The sequence below is a fragment of the Microcaecilia unicolor genome, chromosome 6 (genome assembly GCF_901765095.1).
Source record: "Microcaecilia unicolor chromosome 6, aMicUni1.1, whole genome shotgun sequence".
NCBI classification, from domain to species: Eukaryota; Metazoa; Chordata; class Amphibia; order Gymnophiona; family Siphonopidae; genus Microcaecilia; species Microcaecilia unicolor.
In genome coordinates, this window is record NC_044036.1 from 239,188,524 (window position 1) to 239,210,338 (window position 21,815).

The following is a 21,815-nucleotide window of genomic DNA, read 5'->3' on the forward strand; positions in this document are numbered from 1 at the left end:
GGAGTAGTCAATTTTGAATCTGATTGTAGGATGGTATGTATTGAATGCAGAATAAAATTGTTTCAGAGTTTCTTCACCCTCCGTCCAAATCATAAAAATGTCGTCGATGTACCGGTAGTATTTTAGAGGTTTGGTCTGGTGTGTATTCAGAAATGTCTCTTCCAGCTCAGCCATAAAAAGGTTGGCATATTGGGGTGCTGTCCTGGTGCCCATCGCAGTGCCCATTATTTGCAGGTAGATATCATTGTTAAAGTGGAAGTAGTTGTGAGTTAAAATGAATTTGATTAATTTTGTAATAGTTTCTGGTGAGTATTGATGGTCCAGTGTGGATTTTTTTAGGAGTCTTCCACATGCAGCTATGCCATCCGCATGTGGAATGTTGCTGTATAGTGATTCTACATCCATCGTGACCAGAAGGGTGTTAGGTGGTAGTTGCTTGATATTTTTCAATCTATTCAGAAAGTCTGTGGTGTCTTGTATGAAGCTGTTAGTTTTGTGTACGAGAGGTTTCAGAATTCCCTCTATGAATCCAGATATTTCTTCCGTGAGTGTGCCAATACCTGATATGATTGGTCTGCCAGGGTTTCCCAGTTTGTGGATCTTGGGTAGCATGTAAAATGTGCCTACGGAAGGTTGATTTGGTATGAGTTTCTTCAGGTGAGGTTGCGCTTGTGTAGGAAATGTTTTGATAAGGTCTTTCAGCTGTTTTGTGTAATCCTGTGTGGGGTCCTCAGTTAGTTTCCTGTAGTATTTATTGTCTGAGAGCTGTTTGTGGCCCTCTTCAATGTATTTTTGTATGTCCATAATTACCACTGCGCCTCCTTTGTCTGCGGGTTTGATGATAATGCGTTCGTTAGTTTGTAGGGTTCTTATGGCCGCTCTTTCTGGTGGGGTAAGATTGTACAGAATTCTTTTTTGTTTGTTGGAGAGTTGTGATTTAACCCTATGTCTGAAACTTTCTATGTAGTTATCCAGTTTGTAGTTTTGTCCCTCCTGTGGGGTGAAATAAGTGTTCTTCTGTTTAAGACTGTATTTCGGATCATTTGATGTCTCTCTATTGTGGAAATGTGCTTTAAGACGCATTTTTCTGAAGAATTCTTCTAGGTCTGAATATAGCTGGATTTCATCTAGGTTATTCGATGGGCAGAATGAGAGCCCTTTGGAAAGCACAGAGATCTCATGTTGTGATAATTGATGGTTCGAGAGGTTTATTATCCCCATTTGGTTTGTATCTGTAAAGGTGTGATCAGTATTCCCTGGTTTGTTTGGGCTCTGATTTTCACATGTCTCAGATGTGTATCCAAGTGTCTCCAAGGTGTCTGGGGATGTTGGTTCTGCAGAGCTGTAGCTATTCAAGGATAAGCAGTTTCTCTCTATTTGATTTTGAAGAAGAGTATATAGCTTTATTTCCTTTTTGTGGATAGCAATGTATTGTTTTTCTCCTTGGATGTTATGTAGGTCCTCTTTAAGTTGGTTCACAAGGTGTGGATGTAATTCCTCCATGTTCCTCATGGTTACATCCCTTTGGGTTTGTATTATTCTTTTTTTCTTGTAGAGTTGATGTATAAGTTCATTTCTTAATTTCTGACTAGTGCGTTTGCAGAGTTTCTCTGCATAGTCAGAATTGTAAGTAGTAGCTAAAGGATTTTTGATCCTCAGTCCTTTGGGAATGATGTCATTCTTCTTGCAGATTGTCAGAAAGTAAAGATGACTGTTTACTTTTGTTTCTTTTTCCAAAAGTTTGTTCATTTGCTTTTTCATGCGGCTGTATGCGGTATCTTCCATCTTAAGTAGAGGAGTGTGGTAGCCGTGTTAGTCCACTTAAGGTTATCAATAGAAATCAAACAAAATAAAACATGGAAAAGAAAATAAGATGATACCTTTTTTATTGGACAGAAGAACACTTATTTCACCCCACAGGAGGGACAAAACTACAAACTGGATAACTACATAGAAAGTTTCAGACATAGGGTTAAATCACAACTCTCCAACAAACAAAAGAGAATTCTGTACAATCTTACCCCACCAGAAAGAGCGGCCATAAGAACCCTACAAACTAACGAACGCATTATCATCAAACCCGCAGACAAAGGAGGCGCAGTGGTAATTATGGACATACAAAAATACATTGAAGAGGGCCACAAACAGCTCTCAGACAATAAATACTACAGGAAACTAACTGAGGACCCCACACAGGATTACACAAAACAGCTGAAAGACCTTATCAAAACATTTCCTACACAAGCGCAACCTCACCTGAAGAAACTCATACCAAATCAACCTTCCGTAGGCACATTTTACATGCTACCCAAGATCCACAAACTGGGAAACCCTGGCAGACCAATCATATCAGGTATTGGCACACTCACGGAAGAAATATCTGGATTCATAGAGGGAATTCTGAAACCTCTCGTACACAAAACTAACAGCTTCATACAAGACACCACAGACTTTCTGAATAGATTGAAAAATATCAAGCAACTACCACCTAACACCCTTCTGGTCACGATGGATGTAGAATCACTATACAGCAACATTCCACATGCGGATGGCATAGCTGCATGTGGAAGACTCCTAAAAAAATCCACACTGGACCATCAATACTCACCAGAAACTATTACAAAATTAATCAAATTCATTTTAACTCACAACTACTTCCACTTTAACAATGATATCTACCTGCAAATAATGGGCACTGCGATGGGCACCAGGACAGCACCCCAATATGCCAACCTTTTTATGGCTGAGCTGGAAGAGACATTTCTGAATACACACCAGACCAAACCTCTAAAATACTACCGGTACATCGACGACATTTTTATGATTTGGACGGAGGGTGAAGAAACTCTGAAACAATTTTATTCTGCATTCAATACATACCATCCTACAATCAGATTCAAAATTGACTACTCCCCAGAAAAAGTCAATTTTTTGGACACCACAGTCTCAATCAGTGATGGCTGTATACAAACATCTGTATACAAGAAACCCACAGACAGATGTAGCTATCTCCACAACTCCAGCTTCCATCCTTCACATACAAAAAGATCCATCATTTACAGCCAAGCCACAAGATACCACCGTATCTGCTCTGACCCAGGGGACAGAGACAGACACCTTAAAACCCTGACTGAATCCTTCAAACAGAAGGGCTACAACCCCAAAATAATCTCCAAGAATATTGCCTCCTCCCTCAAAACACCCAGGGAGAATCTGCTACAGTACAAAAAGAAAAAATCCACAGACAGAATCCCGCTTGTAGTGACATACAATCCAGAGCTGGAAAAACTGAGGAAAATCATAAGAGATCTACAACCTATACTCCAGGAGGATGAATTACTGAAAGAGATATTCCCATCCCCACCAGTACTGGCCTTCCGACAGCCACCCAATTTAAAACACAAGCTAATCAGAAGTAAACTTCCTTCACAGACTGAAAAGGAACAGAAGGGCACACTTCCCTGTAATTTATCCAGTTGCAAACTATGCCAAAATATTTCACAGGACCCCAAAGTCATCCACAAAGGAAAGACATTCAACATAAAGGGATCTTTCACTTGCTCATCTTCCAATGTGGTATATATCATTCAGTGTAAAAAATGTAATGAAGGATGCTATATTGGAGAAACAGGCCAGATGCTTAAGACAAGATTCAATTTACATAGACATCATATAAACAATGCTGGTGCCAGCAGGGTTCCCACGCCTGTTGGGCAACATTTCACAGGACCAGGACACTGCACCAGTGACTTCACAGTGAGAATCCTCAAAGGTAACTTTAAAACCATACAAGAACGTAAGACCTTTGAGGTCAGAATGATTGAATATTTTAACACCCAACAGAAAGGACTTAACAAGGACCTGGGGTTCCTAGCCCATTATAAACCATAAAGCTGTATGTCTCTGTTGATCACCCTCCCCTCACCTGTCCACACCCACCCTGTTAGAATATCAATGATATGCTTTGATGTCCCCATGCATACCTCCTACCCACCCCCATCCTCCCACCCTGTCAGACTGTCATAGCAATGCTTGAATGTTTTTCACTTATATACACTGTCAGCTAGCACATTTGCTTATTTCCGATCTGACGAAGAAGGGCAACCTTCGAAAGCTAATCAAGAAATGTATTAAGTTATGTCCAATAAAAAAGGTATCATCTTATTTTCTTTTCCATGTTTTATTTTGTTTGATTTCTATTGATAACCTTAAGTGGACTAACACGGCTACCACACTCCTCTACTACTCTATCTATGAAACGTTATTCCATACTATACTTCCTCTGACCTCTGTGTGCATCTGTATGCTGCAAAAGCTGGCATGTTTGAAAATATAAGCAAGATTGAATGAAAATGCTACCAACAATAAAGAATGACAACGTAGATGCAGCAGCTCATACGTTTGCTTGATTTTGTTTAACAGAGTGACTAACCTAAATAGTTTCAACTTTTTTTTTCCTTCATGCTGTCTCCGTCCTCATGCAAACCTAGCATCTCATCTCCCTCCCACTCCTCTGCGAGTCCTACCTCACTCAGCTTCCATTCCCTCTGGCCATTCATTCTTCAAACCTTCCAGCAGCTGGTAACATGCTGCCTGGTTGACCCGGAGCCTTGTCTCAGTGCCGACTGAGAGTGTGTATACTGCTCTGCCCTGCTGATGCAACTTCCTGTGGGTGGGATCTGGCAGAGAAAAGGCTCCGGGTTGGTCAGGAAGTGGTGAGTGGGGGATGATGGAATGACATGATGAGGTATGCTGGGGGCTCACAGGAAGGTGGGGGCGAGAGAGGAGTAGAAAAAAACCCCAGATGCTTGTGTGCTCGCTCTCGCTGCCTGACTCACTCAATCAACAACTGGCTCGCAAAAATCAGTACAATTTAACAACTGGTTCCTGCGAGCTGGAGAGAGCCAGCTCCAGCACACCACTGCTTACTTCTTGCCACACTGTCCTCATTTGGGTTCCAGGGCTCTGTCCTCTCCTGGTTCTCCTCCTATCTCTCCCACCGCACCTTCAGAGTTCACTCTCATGGATCTTCCTCCACCCCCATCCCCCTATCTGTTGGTGTTCCCCAGGGATCTGTCCTTGGACCCCTTCTCAATCTACACCTCTTCCCTGGACTCCCTGATCTTATCTCATGGTTTCCAGTATCATCTCTATGCTGATGACACCAAGCTGTATCTCTCCACACCAGACATCACCGCAGAGACCCAGGCAAAGGTATCAGCCTGCTTATCCGACATTGCTGCCTGGCTGTCCAACCGCCACCTGAAACTGAACATGTCCAAGACCGAGCTCATCGTCTTTCCACCAAAACCCACGTCTCCTCTTCCTCCACTTTCTATCTCAGTTGATAACACCCTCATCCTCCCCGTCTCATCTGCTCGCAACCTCAGAGTCATCTTTGACTCCTCCCTCTCCTTCTCTGCGCATATCCAGCAGGTAGCCAAGACCTGCCGCTTCTTCCTCTTTAATATCAGCAAAATTCGCCCTTTCCTCTCTGAACACACCACCCGAACTCTCGTCCACACTCTCATTACCTCTCGCCTTGACTACTGCAACTTACTCCTCACCGGCCTCCCACTTAGCCATCTATCCCCCCTTCAATCTGTTCAGAACTCTGCTGCACATCTCATATTCCACCAGAACCGATATACTCATATCACCCCTCTCCTCAGGTCACTTCACTGGCTTCCAATCAGATACCGCATTCAATTCAAGCTTCTCCTTCTTACCTACAAATGCACTCTGTCTGCGGCCCCTCACTACCTTTCTACCCTCATCTCCCCTTACGTTCCCGCCCGTAACCTCCGTTCACAGGACAAATCCCTCCTCTCTGTACCCTTCTCCACCACCGCCAACTCCAGGCTCCGCTCATTCTGCCTCACCTCACCCTATGCTTGGAACAACCTTCCTGAGCCCTTACGCTAAGCCCCCTCCCTGCCCATCTTCAAGTCTTTGCTTAAAACCCACCTCTTCAATGCTGCATTCGGCACCTAACTCTTACCGTTCAGTAAATCCAGACTGCCCCAATTTGACTGCCCCTATCGGACTGACCGTTCACTTGTCTCTTAGATTGTAAGCTCTTTGAGCAGGGACCATCCCTCTATGTTAAATTGTACAGCGCTGCGTAACCCTAGTAGCGCTTTAGAAATGTTAAGTAGTAGTAGTATTATCATCTTGGAGGCACTACTCATACAACAGGACAGAAATTCTTGAACGTGACTGAGCTTTGAAAACCTTTCATCATCTTCACACCTGGGCTTAGAATCAGAAGGCACAAAAGGCAGTTTTTAAGCTCCTAAATTTTTGTTCCTAAGTTATGCTCCTATGTTTCTGCCAAAACCTGTGGAATGTAGCATAGCAGACTGAACATGGGTGGAATATGGGAACCCCAACCTGCAGTGCTGTGCCACAAAACCCGCAAGGTTGCACTCTCAGAAGGGGAAAATAATGCATTTTGAACAAAAAAGAAATGAGTATAATCCAACTACATCTAACAGAGCAACTACTTGGAACTTTATCCATGAAACCATACCTCAAAGGAGCAAGTTGCTCAGAAATCTCTCTGTGGAGACCTCCTCATTCCCATGTATGTGCTAAGAAATATCATATTTTGCCCTTAGCCCTATTTAAGTTAGGGGCTGATTTAATGTCAAAGGTTGGAATATATGATAACCCATATATTCCCTTCTCCTAGACTCTAAAACAAAGAAGAAGGAATAGGGAAATTGGTGCCCTTAAAGAAGAAGTAACAACTGAAGAAGAAGCCAATTTATGCACATAATTTGCAAAGATAGGAGCATAAATCCTTTGAATACTGGGCCTTTTATTTTGTTTAGTTTCCTGTGTCATTTGTTACATTACATTATTGTTTATATTCCACAAGTTCCCAGTAGAGACTAAAACAGGCATACTCTACAATCCAATAAACGCAATATCATTCTAACATACAAGTAATCTACAAACAGTTTTAAGAAAATAATTTCTTAAAAAGAAATGTTTTCAAAGTCTTCCTAAAAATAGCAAAGTTTTGCAATTCTCTCAGATATAGTAGAATATCATTTCAGAAAGCTGGAGCTTGATACAAGAGACTCGCAGAAAACATAGTTCTATATTTCAATCTGTAATAAATTATCACAAATACCTCTACTTTGGATAGTGGTTTGAACCCAATTAGATAAATATTCTAGAGCTGACCCATGTTGAATCTTAAAGACCATTTATGAGATTTTTTGATTCATTCAGAGTTTAACATTTTTTGTTGTTGTTGCTGTTTTGGGGACAGTGTTGTCAATAACACACACTCATGCAATAATGCGCACTATTGCACAATAGGGCACCTATTGATAATAGTGTGCATTATTGAGCAATAGTGCAAACTAGTGATCACACAGGAAAAAACATTTCAGATTTTCTTCTGTCATTTTGGCTTAAAAATAGCATGAAATAACATGGGGAATGTCACATTTCCCATGTCACTTCATATGAATGTTGGGTACATAGAAATAGGAAAACAATGGCTGCTACAGGGTCAGGGACTGCAACTACCCTGTTTGATTTTAGACCAACACGTAGAACAGGAGTGGTGCTGCTGCAGTCTAGCACATTCTGTAATGTGATTTGCCTTCATGAGCAGCAGAAGAAGCCCTGCGATGAACTAGTAGGCCCACCATTCTAGTAGCCTGAAAGCAATGTTGCCATGACCTAGAGGGGCCAACAGTGTTAGTCACAGGTACTGCACTGAAGTAGCTTCCCAGAGGCCTCATCAGGCTAGAGGCACCAATTCAAGGAACAGGGGCCTCGCTGCTGGCTCTAGAAAATTGGGTCTCTAAGCAAAATCTTTCCGTCTCCACTCCATTCTATAGATAATTCTGGCAGGTCATAGATGTGATTGGGAATTTTTTCATGAACTATTTGCAGTAATCACTTTCTGTCATCGGTGTTGCTAGATTTACACAGGAGTCCTATGAGTTGCTCTATGAGGTTAAACCAAATCTACTCAACATCATGGGTAAATGCCATCACCCATTTAGGCCTGGAGTCTTGAAAAATCAGGGAGACTTCCAACAACCAGAGATAATGCTTAGGTTAAAAAAAAAAAAAAGATGCAGAAAGCAGCCTTTGCTTTTCATCATAGTAGCAGTGTTCAATCTAAATTACCATAAAGTTTCACTGTTGTAGTTGTCTCAGCATTCTTTGTTTTCCGCATCAGAATGATGGCATACTCATTGTAGTTGGTATATACCACGTAGGACACGATGGTCATTCCCCATCCTAATCATAAAAACAAAGTTTTGTTATAGATTTGATGATTTATCAAATCAGCAGTTGTTCTACCACAGAGAGCAAAAGGGTCCATGCAACTTTACTTTAAATATATTTCCTGAGGGTCCAGGTTGCTTAATTTGTACAAATTTCCTGTATCCATTTACAAAAGACATTTTTGTGTTTTTGAAAGACAGAATAAAGGTTTGAGAACAGAGTATGCCAGTTACAGCTGACATGCAAAATGTTCTGGAAGTTTATAATAAACGGATACAGGCCAGGAATTTGAGATTGGAGACCATAATGCAAAATCCCACCCATACTCCATGCATTTCCTTTTGAGTGAGGTTTAGTTGATCACGATTCCAAATTAGATTCTAGTGAGGCTATACATGTAGGGGATAAATAAAAATGAATGGGTTGATATTCAGCAAGGAATGGCTCCCCATATGATGTTCAGCAGCACTGAACAGGATAGTGTCACTGAATATCATGTTTGACTACCACGACACTAACCAGATAGTGTTGGTGTAGTCCTCAGAAAGAGCAGAGGGGGAGCTAGAAGTTATCCAGACACTGCCGATATTCAGTGTCACTACTCAGATAATTATCCGGGCAAGTAGAATTGTATACATAGCAGTTCTAACTTGTCCTGATAGCTAGCTCGATACCAGTACTGAGTATCAGTGGCACCTGGATAAGCTCTGGGCAGGAATGGCCTTTGCCATTAGAATAGGTTTACAGAATTTGGAGGCAGGGGCGAGGCTCCAGCTTAGGAGAGATCCTCCCCCTTCTCTTTTCTCTGAAGGGCCACAGCCCCTGCCTTACCTCTTCCTGAGCTGGGCCTGAAGCTATGAAAGTACTGAGCGCTGTGGGTGTGAGGTGGAATATGGCAGTGCTTGAGTGTAGGCCAGTACTCAAAGGGTCCATGCAGTGCTCAGTACTTGCATAGCTTTGGGCCCGGCTCAGGAGGAGGTAGGGCAGCAGTAGTGGCAGGAGGTACAGAAGAGAGAAGAGAAGAGGGAGGAGAAGCTTGAAATAGAGTATGGGTTGGGAAGGAAAGCTGAGATGAGATGCTGGCTACCTGAGGGAGGAGGGTAGAGAAAAGAAGGGGAGATGCTGGCCACTGGTGGAGTTAGGAAGGGGAGATGCTAAACTATGGGGGGGGGGGGGGGGGGGGGGAGGAGTAGTGCCTTGAGCTGCCCGGAAGGTGGGAGAGGGAGAATGGCTAAAGGTTCACCTAATGTGTCTGATACTTTTGAACCGACTCTGCTACTAGGAACTGCCAGGCACAGATATTCAGTGCTAGTACCTGGATATAGGCAAGCACTGAATATCTAGTTCAGTCTGCTGCAGCCAGTGTTTAATAAAATGCTGCCCACCGCAGGCTGAATATTATCTGGGAAGTCCCCGATTTGGTAAAAGTATACTAGATTGATTCTGTCTGATGTTTGAAGTGAAAAAAACAGGACTAATTTGTATCTCACTAATGACCTATGGACTAGAGCTAACACATACAAGGCACCCAAAATGTCTGCAGGTGAAACTACTTTGCTATACATGAGCATTGTTGTTTTCACCTGGCCATTTCCCCCTGTTGGTTTGGGCTTTCAGCACAATCGGAACCAGGGCTGGCACCCGATGTAATGAGCCTTCATTCAGAACTACTTAGAGATATTTGTCTCCTATTTTAGAGCAGTGGTTCTCAACCCAATCCTCTGGACACACCTGGCCAGTCAGGTTTTCAGGATTTCCACAATGAATATTCATGAATAGATTTGCATACCAAGGAGGCCATGCATGCAAATCTGTCTCATTCATATTCATTATGAATATCCTGAAAAGCTGACTGGTTGGATGTGCCCTGAGGATTAGGTTGAGAACCCATTGCTTCTCCAACTTACTTTAGTACAATCATTATAGATAGTTCCTGGTCAGATAATTGCAGGGCAGTTCTAGTAGAAGTCTATTCTATAAACGGGAAAGGGGAAATGGGACTTGATATACCATCTTGCTGTGGTATTTTGCAACTACATTCAAAGCAGTTTACATATCTACAGGTACTTATTTTGTACCTGGGACAATGAAGGGTTAAGTGACTTGCCCAGAGTCACAAGGAGCTGCAGTGGGAATCAAACCCAGTTCCCCAGGATCAAAGTCCACTGCACTAACCACTAGGCTACTCCTCCACTGAACATTGGTGTCTACTTTCCCTTATAGAATATTAGCTGAAAAAGTAAGATACACACCTATAATTTAGGTGTGTACCCTTGTGCCAGCCATAGAGTTGGTGTAAGTGATGGCGCTTAAATGCCAGACATATGCACATAACTTACAGTATTCTATAAATTAAGCATGTAAGTGGGAGTCATCCCGTTGCACTCCCCTGGGGGTCTAAATACTGCCTCTAGTGCATCATCAGCCTCAACTGACCAAGGGAATGGAAGGCTTGAACTTGGACTCAAACCCAGGTCCCTCTGCATGGTATTGTAGAGCTACAGGCTGATCATAAATGACATTTTATAATAATTTTTTCAATAAAAGAAATCATAACATCAGTTGTCTAATAAATATAGAGCTGCAAACTTACTTGGGCTATAATAGTTGAACTTTCCAGGAATGCTGGTTTTTTGGTATGCACCATTGACCTGGGTACATTTGCCTCCCCTAAAATGGAGAAATGAGTCATTTTGCCTGTGCGCCCTATTTTTCACAAAACTGCAAGGTGTGCATTAATGTTGTAGATACCTTTGTACACCCTAAGCTTACCCAAAGTATGCACCAATACTTTGCATAAAGGATGGGGAAAGTAGGCCAGTGGTTATCACTGAGAGCGCTGGGAGTGCTTGGGTAAGCAAAAACACCCCAGAAGTATAACTTAATAAATTCTATTTGCTGAACTTCATACAGATAATCATATTAAAAGCCAAGGCTCATAGCATAAAATGTAACAGTTAAATCAGAAGACCACTGGAGAATAACAAAGATAACAATCAAAAACATTTATCCCACGGTGCTCAGCATTTTTTAAACACCAGCTGCTGCGGGTTTTTAATGCCAGGATATTCAGTGCCAGGCTGTAGCCTGTTACTGGCGCTGCATATCCTGGTATAAAGCAGCCACCGGCACTTGTCTGGGTACCAGTGATATTAAGAATGGTACTCAGGTAACTATCCAGATAAAGTTAAGACAGACTTTTTGCTGTTCTTACTTTATCCAGAAAGTAACCTGATTAGTGTACTAAATATCATCGCTAAGAGGGTAATTCCCGGCTCCACCTTAGTTTCCTCTCTGGACTGCCCTGGCATATCAGGATAGTATCAGGGCAGTTACACTAGATTCAGTAAATGGTGCTTGAAAATGGCACTGAAAAAATCAACATGGAGTGCTATTCTATAAATGGCACTCCGAGGTTTAAAAAAGGAGGCAAAGTCCATAGTCTGCTATTAAGACAAACATGGGAAGCAACTGCTTGCCCTGGGATTTGTAGTATGGAGTGTTACCACGATTTGGGTTTCTGCCAGGTACTTGTGACCTGGCATGGCCACTGTTTGGAAAACAGGATACTGGGCTAGATGGCTACTCTTATGTTATATTCTTATGTGGGTGCCGGTCATAAAATAGTGCTTAGAGCCGATTTGCACACCAAACTTTGGGTGTGAGGATTTACACCAATTGAAACCTGGTGTAAATCCTGGTGCATAATTTAGGCACAGATCCCCAGTATTCAGTAATACTGCATGCACCTTAGTGAATGCCCCTGACCCGCCCATGCTCCTCCCATGGCTATTCCCTCTTTTGCATTGTGTGCTATATGATTTGCAAGTGGATGTTTGTGGAATAGCACTTAGCAAGACGCACGCGCACATCCAAATTGTTTCCAATTAACCCAAAAAAGGATTGTTAACATCCAAGTATTAGCGCTAATTGGCTCGTTAGCCAATTTAGTTGTGCAGGCATCTCAGGATAGTGTGAAATTTTGCACCCTGAAATTTGTGCACCATTTATGGAATCCAGGGCTTAGTGCATAAGCTTGCAAGAATTCATATATTACACAGCAATCACCTCTAGATCCAAAAATAAATTATTTAAAATTGTAACTATAAGCCTCAATAAAAATAAACACATCATATACTTCTGTATAAATTTTAAGTTAATACCCATCAATCATGTTTCACTGGGAATAGTATTCTAAAGTAGAAGTTCCCAACCCCTTATTAACCTCCAAAAAGTTTATGATCTTCCATCTAAGTCACACTACTCTTTATGGTCTCCTCCCTTCAGCTTCAAGGCTGTTCCCACTAGCTCTCCTTAACTTCTTATCTCCTATTAATGGTGCCAACTGGCTCCTTGTTATCTGGACAGCATATCCAATGTTGGTTCTTCCCAAAGGCATCCAGGGCATGGAGTCCTACCTTTCCTCAAAACTTGGGTGCGCCAATGTAGCTTTGTGCTAGAATTCTATAGTGGAATCAGGGCCCCCAGATGCTATTATAGAATAGGCGCTCCTCACACAGCATTGGGGCACCTACAAGGAGCACCCTGGTAAGAATAGCCCCCTACTAGGATAGAATATTTAAACATTCTTGTTACATAGTTGTTTGAACTCTTATAAGTACATAAGTACATAAGTAGTGCCATACTGGGAAAGACCAAAGGTCCATCTAGCCCAGCATCCTGTCACCGACAGTGGCCAATCCAGGTCAAGGGCACCTGGCACGCTCCCAAAACGTAAAAACATTCCAGACAAGTTATACCTAAAAATGCGGAATTTTTCCAAGTCCATTTAATAGCGGTCTATGGACTTGTCCTTTAGGAATCTATCTAACCCCTTTTTAAACTCCGTCAAGCTAACCGCCCGTATATTAGATATACCTCCACAAATTAAAATTCTTTATTTGCAAGTTAAAGTAAAATCCTCAAGCTCAAAATGAATGCTAAAATGGCTTATATAAACCATGTGAACACCCAGGTAGTAAATAATAAACTTCATGCTTCTTTAAAGGAGGCATCCATATATAGGAGAACATATAGATGGAAAGTAAGTCCTGGACCCAAGAGGTCACCATGTATTATAGCTGCATGAAAATAGTTTTCCCATATTCAGGACTGTCACAAGGGATGGATAATTAGGGCGGATCACCCTGTGCACCTAGTTCAAGGGGTGACACACTGTTCTTTTGAGCTGGTCTGGCAATCTATAAGCATGCAATTCGAAAGTAACCCTTTCCCTAGGCGCCATTTTGTCTCGCATCTGGCATGACCATCTTTCTTTTGCGCTAAGTACTCACTTGAGTCTGGTGCTGGTGGTGCTGATGGTGTCGCTCGTTTCCCCTACTCCAAGCACCAGTGTTCCCATGTTGAATTTATCCTTGAATTGCTTCATCCATTTGCAGGTTGAACCGACGGCAATGTCATACCATTTCCCATAGATCTAAGATAAAAGAAAATTCCTTTTTTGCAAACTCTCTCTGCATTTGGAATAGAAAAACACACCTCTTCCCATGTATGAACCTCCTCTTGTATTATCAATTACCCCATTCAGGAAGGGATTTTCAAGTCCCCAAGATCAACATGTTGGAGAAAAAAAATGTTTTTAACATCCCAATAAAATACTTTTCTTGGCTGCTTTCAAAAGCTACTCTCTTCATTAGCTAGTCTTGTGCAAGAACTATTTAATCACTATGAGGGGTATTATTGTACATTGCGTTATAGAGATTTTTCTCTGAAAGACTTATAAGCTACACTGCCTGGAAGGAGAATGTACTTGATAAGAGACCTTTCTGAGCATTGAGGTTATTGTACAACAGTTTGCCTTTATTTAGGTGTCTGAAGGATGCCTATGTGGTGCCTATTCTATAAAGGAAAGTAGGAGCCTACTTCCCTTCACAGAATACTAGCACAACTAACTATAAACACATGTATGCAGTTTGGTGCAATCAGTTATGCCAACCATTGAACTGATGTAAGTGCTTGAACCTATATTCTGGAGATATGCGCATTGCTTTTACTTATGTATTAGTTACATGTGTAAGTGTAAGCTCCACATTCCGCCTTTGTGTATGCCCACCAATTAAATACAAGATATATATAAGTTATGTGCATATTTAGAGAATAGAGCTTAGTTGAAATTTTGGCATTTACGCAGATATGTGAAGAGGTGTGGTAGCCGTGTTAGTCCACTCTTAAAGGTTATCAATAGAAATCAAATAGAAACTTCTCGTACACAAAACTAACAGCTTCATACAAGACACCACAGACTTTCTGAATAAATTGAAAAATATAAAGCAATTACCACCAAACACCCTTCTGGTCACGATGGATGTAGAATCACTATACAGCAACATTCCACATACGGATGGCATAGCTGCATGTGGGAGACTCCTAAAAAGATCCACACTGGACCATCAATACTAACCAGAAACTGTTACAAAATTAATCAAATTTATTTTAACTCACAACTACTTCCATTTTAACAATGATATCTATCTACAAATAATGGACACTGCGATGGGCACCAGGACAGCACTCCAATATGCCAACCTTTTTATGGCTGAGCTGGAAGAGACATTTCTGAATACATACCAGACCAAACCTCTAAAATACTACCGGTACATCGATGACATTTTTATGATTTGGACGGAGGGGGAAGGTACTCTGAAACAATTTTACTATTCCTTCAATACATACCATCCTACAATCAGATTCAAAATTGACTACTCCCCAGAAAAAGTCAATTTTTTGGACACCACAGTCTCAATCAGTGATGGCTGTATACAAACATCTATATACAAGAAACCCACAGACAGATGCAGCTACCTCCACAACTCCAGCTTCCACCCTTCACATACAAAAAGATCCATTATTTACAGCCAAGCCACAAGATACCACCGTATCTGCTCAGACCCAGGGGATAGAGACAGACACCTTGAAACCCTGACTGCATCCTTCAAACAGAAAGGCTACAACCCCAAAATAATCTCCAAGAATATTGCCTCCTCCCTCAAAACACCCAGGGAAAATCTGCTACAGTACAAAAAAAAAAGCCACAGACAGAATTCCCCTTGTAGTGACATACAACCCAGAGCTGGAGAAACTGAGGAAAATCATAAGAGACCTACAGCCCCTACTCCAGGAAGATGAATTACTGAAAGAGATATTCCCATCCCCACCAGTGCTGGCCTTCTGACAGCCACCAAACTTAAAACACAAGCTAATCAGAAGTAAACTCCCAACACAGACTGAAAATGAAGAGAAGGGCACATTTCCCTGCAATACATCCAGCTGCAAGTTATGCCAAAACATTTCACAGGACTCCACAGTCATTCACAAGGGAAAAATATTCAACATAAAGGAATCTTTCACATGCTCATCTTCCAATGTGGTATATATCATTCAGTGTAAAAAATGTAATGAAGGATGCTATATTGGAGAAACAGGCAAGATGCTTAAGACAAGATTCAATCTGCACAGACATCACATGAAAATAGCCGGTGCCAGTCAGGCCCCCACCCCTGTGGGCCAACACTTTACAAGACTAGAACACTGCACCAGTGATTTCACAGTAAGAATCCTGAAATGTAACTTTAAAACAATACAGGAACGCAAGACCTTTGAAGTCAGAATGATTGAATATTTTGACACCCAACAGACAGGACTCAATAAGAATCTGGGTTTTCTAGCCCATTATAAACCATAAAGTTGTATTTCTCTGTTTATTTCTCTGTTTATCACCCTCCTCTCACCTACCCACACCCATCCTATTAGAATATCAATGAAATGCTTTGATGTCCCCATGCATACCCCCACCCTCCCACTCTGTCAGACTGTCAAAGTAATGCTTTGATATTTCTCTTATATATACTATCTGCTACCACATTTGCTTATTTCCGATCTGACGAAGAAGGGCAACCTTCGAAAGCTAATCAAGAAATGTATTATGTCCAATAAAAAAGGTATCATCTTATTTTCTTTTCCATGTTTTATTTTGTTTGATTTCTATTGATAACCTGCAGATATGTGCAAATTAGGAATGGGCAACAATTAAAAATTATATTAAAATCTAATTGTGGGAATAAAAAATTTAATCACATGATTAATCATAGCATGCTTCCTACCAATGTCTAGTCTTCAAAAAAAAGGAAGCAAAATTATTAACTAGTTTCCATGGAGGGGCATAATCGAACAGGGCGCCCACGTTTTCATGAGAGCGTCCTCGCAGGATGGCCCTGTAAAGGGGCGGGGCAACCCGTATTATCAAAACAAGATGAACGTCCATCTTTCGTTTCGATAATACGGTCGGGGACGCCCAAATCATGAAATTTAGGTCGACCTTAGAGATGGTTGTCCTTAGGTCGGTTTTTAGGTGGTCGTCCCTGGTTTTTGGCGATAATGGAAACCGAGGACGTCCATCTCAAAAACGACCAAATCCAAGCCATTTGGTCGTGGGAGGAGCCAGCATTCGTAGTGCACTGGTACCCCTCACATGCCAGGACATCAACCGGGCACCCTAGGGGGCACTGCAGTGGACTTCAAAAATTACTCCCAGGTGCATAGCTCCTTTACCTTGTGTGCTGAGCCCCTAAAATCCACTCCCCACAACTGTACACCACTACCATAGTCCTTAGGGATGAAGGGGGGGGGCATCTAGATGTGGGTACAGTGGGTTTCTGGTGGGTTTTGGAGGGCTCACATTTACCACCACAAGTGTAACAGGTAGAGGGGATGGGCCTGGGTCCGCCTGCCTGAAGTACACTGCACCCACTACAACTGCTCCAGGTATCTGTATACTGCTGCGATGGACCTGAGTATGACATTTGAGGCTGGCGTAGAGGGTGGAAAAAAAGCATTTTAAAACTTTTTTTTAAGGTGGGAGGGGGTTAGTAACCACTGGGGGAGTAAGGGGAGGTCATCTCCGATTCCCTCCGGTGGTCATCTGGTCAGTTCGGGCACCTTTTTGAGGCTTGGTCGTGAAAAAATTGGACCAAGTAAAGTTGGCCAAGTGCTCGTCAGGGAAGCCCTTCTTTTTTCCATTATCGGCCGAGGACACCCATCTCCTAATCACACCCCAGTCCCGCCTTTGCTACACTGCCGACACGCCCCCGTGAACTTTGGTCATCCCCGCGACAGAAAGCAGTTGAGGGCGCCCAAAATTGTCTTTCGATTATGCAGATTTGGGCAACCTTGCGAGAAGAACGCCCATCTCCCGATTTGTGTCGGAAGATGGGCGCCCTTCTCTTTCGAAAATTCACCTGATAGTGTACAAACCTTTTTCTCATAGTTTTAAAGAGAAACTTTCTGCCAGTGGTAGAAACTTAACTGTAACAGTAACAGCCTAGAGCCTTAAAAAGGATAGTAGCAGAGCAGGACTCAAACTTTCTGTTTTAAAAGAAAAAGTTATTTTCTGTTCTTTGCCAGGAGGAGAGGTAGAAGTACTACTAATCTGAATTAGGTGTTAAGGTACTGTGAGGAAGGTAGAATAGCTGCAAAGATCACAAGGGTAATCTGATTACTGTGTAAACTTTTCAAAAGGTCTATTTGAAGCAGTCCCCTTAGAATCTAAACTATAGAGAGAAAAAGTCCCAGGTAACCTTCTTTCTGAGAAGTTCGAAGAGATGAGTTCATTTCTCTGAGTAAGTGAATGTTATTTTGCTTTGTGCTTTGGTAATTTAAAGATTGGGGATAAAAGAGAAATTGTAGGTTTATTGATAAACCTATGTATAAACTCTTCAAAAATTGCCAGCTTATCTACTATAATAAAACTCACCCTCAACGTTCTGAGGACACTGACGTCAGTGAAGCCAAGCCCTGACTTCCTTCAAAAAGGTTCGAAGGTTCGTGGTGGTGAAGCCACCAAATTCACTCCGGGCCCTGCCCTCGAAGGCGGAGCAATGGCAGAACAACGAAGGGGTTGGCCAGGGAGGGAGGGAGGGGGGGTGTTGGCGACGAAAACCTTGCTAGCGCCCGTTTTATTTGCTCAGAAACGGGCCTCTTTTACTAGTTTAACATAATCTTTACTATGCAGTAAATATTACATAAGTACATAAGTAATGCCATACTGGGAAAAGACCAAGGGTCCATCGAGCCCAGCATTCTGTCCACGACAGCGGCCAATCCAGGCCAAGGGCACCTGGCAAGCTTCCCAAACGTACAAACATTCTATACATGTTATTCCTGGAATTGTGGATTTTTCCCAAGTCCATTTAATAGCGGTTTATGGACTTGTCCTTTAGGAAACCGTCCAACCCCTTTTTAAACTCTGCTAAGCTAACCGCCTTCACCACTTTCTCCGGCAACGAATTCCAGAGTTTAATTATACGTTGGGTGAAAAAAACTTTTCTCCGATTTAAATTTACTACACTGTAGTTTCATCGCATGCCCCCTAGTCCTAGTATTTTTGGAAAGCATGACCAGACGCTTCACATCCACCTGTTCCACTCCACTCATTATTTTATATACCTCTATCATGTCTCCCCTCAGCCATCTCTTCGCCAAGCTGAATAGCCCTAGCCTCCTTAATCTTTCTTCATAGGGAAGTCGTCCCATCCCCGCTATCATTTTAGTCGCCCTTCGCTGCACCTTTTCCAATTCTACTATATCTTTCTTGAGATGCGGCGACCAGAATTGAACGCAATACTCAAGGTGTGGTCGCACCATGGAGCAATACAACGGCATTATAACATCCTCACACCTGTTTTCCAAACCTTTCCTAATAATACCCAACATTCTATTTGCTTTCCTAGCCGCAGCAGCACACTGAGCAGAAGGTTTCAGTGTATTATCGACGACGACACCCAGATCCCTTTCTTGGTCCGTAACTCCTAACGTGGAACCTTGCATGACGTAGCTATAATTCGGGTTCTTTTTTCCCACATGCATCACCTTGCACTTGCTTACATTAAACGTCATCTGCCATTTAGCCGCCCAGTCTCCCAGTCTCGTAAGGTCCTCTTGTAATTTTTCACAATCCTGTCGCGATTTAACAACTTTGAATAACTTTGTGTCATCAGCAAATTTAATTACCTCGCTAGTTACTCCCATCTCTAAATCATTTATAAATATATTAAAAAGCAGCGGTCCTAGCACAGACCCCTGAGGAACCCCACTAACTACCCTTCTCCATTGTGAATACTGCCCATTTAACCCCACTCTCTGTTTCTTATCCTTCAACCAGTTTTTAATCCACAATAGGACATTTCCTCCTATCCCATGACCCTCCAATTTCCTCTGTAGCCTTTCATGAGGTACCTTGTCAAACCAGGGGCGTAGCCACGGGTGGGCCTGGACGGGCCCAGGCCCACCCACTTTCCCTCCAGGCCCGCCCCAACATCGTCGTACCAAGGCGGGGCGATCCGTCCCGCCGGCGTCGCAGCTCCGTCGAGGAGCAGACCACCCGGAACCCAACCTTAAAAGAAGAATCGGACGGTGAAGCGCCTCGCGTTAGCTGCTCTCTCTACCTTGCTCTGCGCTGCTGCAGCTGTAAAGCGATTTGCTCATCGGCCCTTCCTTCACCGTGTCCCGCCCTCTGATGTAACTTCCTATTTCCGCGAGGGGGGGACACAGTGAAGGAAGGGCCGACGAGCAAATCGCTTACAGCTGCAGGCAGAGCAGGGCAGACAGAGCAGCAGACGCGAGGCGCTTAAGATGGAGCATTAGCAGCAGTGGGGTGTCAGAGGGAGGGGAAGGGAAAGAGGTCAGATGCTGGAAGGAAAGGGGAAGATGGCAGAGGGGACAGGAGCTGGATGGGAGGGTCAGAGTGAGAAAGGGAAGGGAAATGTGCTGGTTGGAAGGAGGAAGAGTGGGGCTGGATGGGATCCTGAAAGAAAGAGTCAGAAAGAAGGGGAGGAGGAAGATTTGGAAGAGACAGTTGCTGAATGGAGAGTGGGAAGGGGTAGGTGCTGGTTGGAAGGGAGAGAGCTACTGGACATGGGAGGGAGAGGAAGAAGGGACTGGAGGGAAGGGATAGAGCTACTGGGACATGGGAGGGAGAGGAAGAAGGGACTGGAGGGAAGGGAGAAAGCTGCTGTGACATGGGAGGGAGAGGAAGAAGGGACTGGCTGGAAGGGAGAGAGCTACTGGACATGGGAGGGAGAGGAGAAAGGGGCTGGAGAGCTGCTGGACAAGGGAAGAAGGGACTAGAGGGGAGAGAGCTGCTGGACATGGGAGAATAGGGAGAGAAAGAGGGGAGATGGATGAAAGGATGCAGAGAAAAAGCGGAGAAACTAGAAGGATGTGGAGAGAGGGAGGAGACTGAACAGAAAAGGGTAGAGAGATAGACACTGGATAGAAGGCGAGGGGAGATAGAGACACTAGATGGAAGGATCAGGAGAGAGGGTAGATGAGTGGAAGGATAAGGAGAGAAAGAGGGAAGACACTGGGTGGAAGGGTAGGGAGAAAAAGGAGACGCTGGATGCAAAAGAAAGAGGGGAGACACTGGAAGGATGGGGAGAGATAGAGGGGAGCTGCTGGATGGAAAGAGGGAGAGAACAGAGTAGGGAAAGACTGGAGAATAAGAGGAAGGGGCATGTGGAGATCAAGGGTGAGGAAAAGATGAAAAGCCATAGGTGACGAATGGACAGGAAACCCTGGCAAGAGAAAGACGAAGGAAAACAGAATCTAGAGACTGGGAGCAACACAATGAGAAAAAGTAAATGGCCCTACAACAAAGGTAAAGAAAATAATTTTATTTTTAATTTAGGATAAAGTAATATGGTACCTGTGTTAATAAAGTTTCAGAGACCAATACTTCCTTCCTTAGGTCAGGAGAGGATACCATAACAGCATTATACTGACCTGAGGCAGGAGGTTTTGGTCTCTGAAAGCTCATTGAAAAGGGTGTTAGGCTATTAAATAAATTATTTTCTGAAACCTGATGCACTGAAAAGCAGCACTTTACCCCTGTGTTACAAATGCATCTGATTAGTGTGACTACATTTTGCTGGGGAAGGGGGGTAGAGAGAAAAGTTTGTGCCCACCCACTTTAGGCTCAGGCCCATCCAAAACTGGCAGTCTGGCTACGCCACTGTGTCAAACACCTTTTGAAAATCCAGATACACAATATCAACCGGTTCCCCTTTGTCCACATGTTTGTTTACTCCTTCAAAGAATTGAAGTAAATTGGTCAGGCAAGATTTCCCCACACAAAAGCCGTGCTGACTCGGTCTCAGTAATCCATGTCCTCGGATGTGCTCTGTAATTTTGTTTTTAATAATAGCCTCTACCATTTTCCCTGGCACCGACGTCAGACTCACTGGTCTATAATTTCCCGGATCTCCCCTGGAGCCTTTTTAAAAAATCGGCGTTATATTGGCCACCCTCCAATCTTCCGGTACCACGCTCGATTTTAAGGATAAGTTGCATATCACTAGCAGTAGCTCCGCAAGCTCATTTTTCAGTTCTATCAGTACTCTAGGATGAATACCATCCGGTCCAGGAGATTTGCTACTCTTCAGTTTGCTGAACTGCCCCATTACGTCCTCCAGGTTTACCGTGAAGTCAGTAAGTTTCTCCGACTCGTCCGCTTGAAATACCATTTCCGACACCGGTATCCCACC

At 43.1% G+C, this 21,815-nt stretch overlaps 1 protein-coding gene across 1 annotated transcript in view; it reads right to left on the bottom strand.

Annotated features, from left to right (window-relative positions):
- Positions 1 to 21,815, bottom strand: part of AMBP (alpha-1-microglobulin/bikunin precursor) — a 161,564-nt gene that overhangs the window by 112,953 nt on the left and 26,796 nt on the right. Inside the window, exons 2-4 of the mRNA XM_030206909.1 lie at positions 13,554 to 13,696; positions 10,853 to 10,929; positions 8,158 to 8,271 (exon numbers count right to left, since the gene is read on the bottom strand). Coding sequence (XP_030062769.1) covers positions 8,158 to 8,271; positions 10,853 to 10,929; positions 13,554 to 13,696 — 334 coding nt within the window. The remainder of the gene's footprint in view (positions 1 to 8,157; positions 8,272 to 10,852; positions 10,930 to 13,553; positions 13,697 to 21,815) is intronic.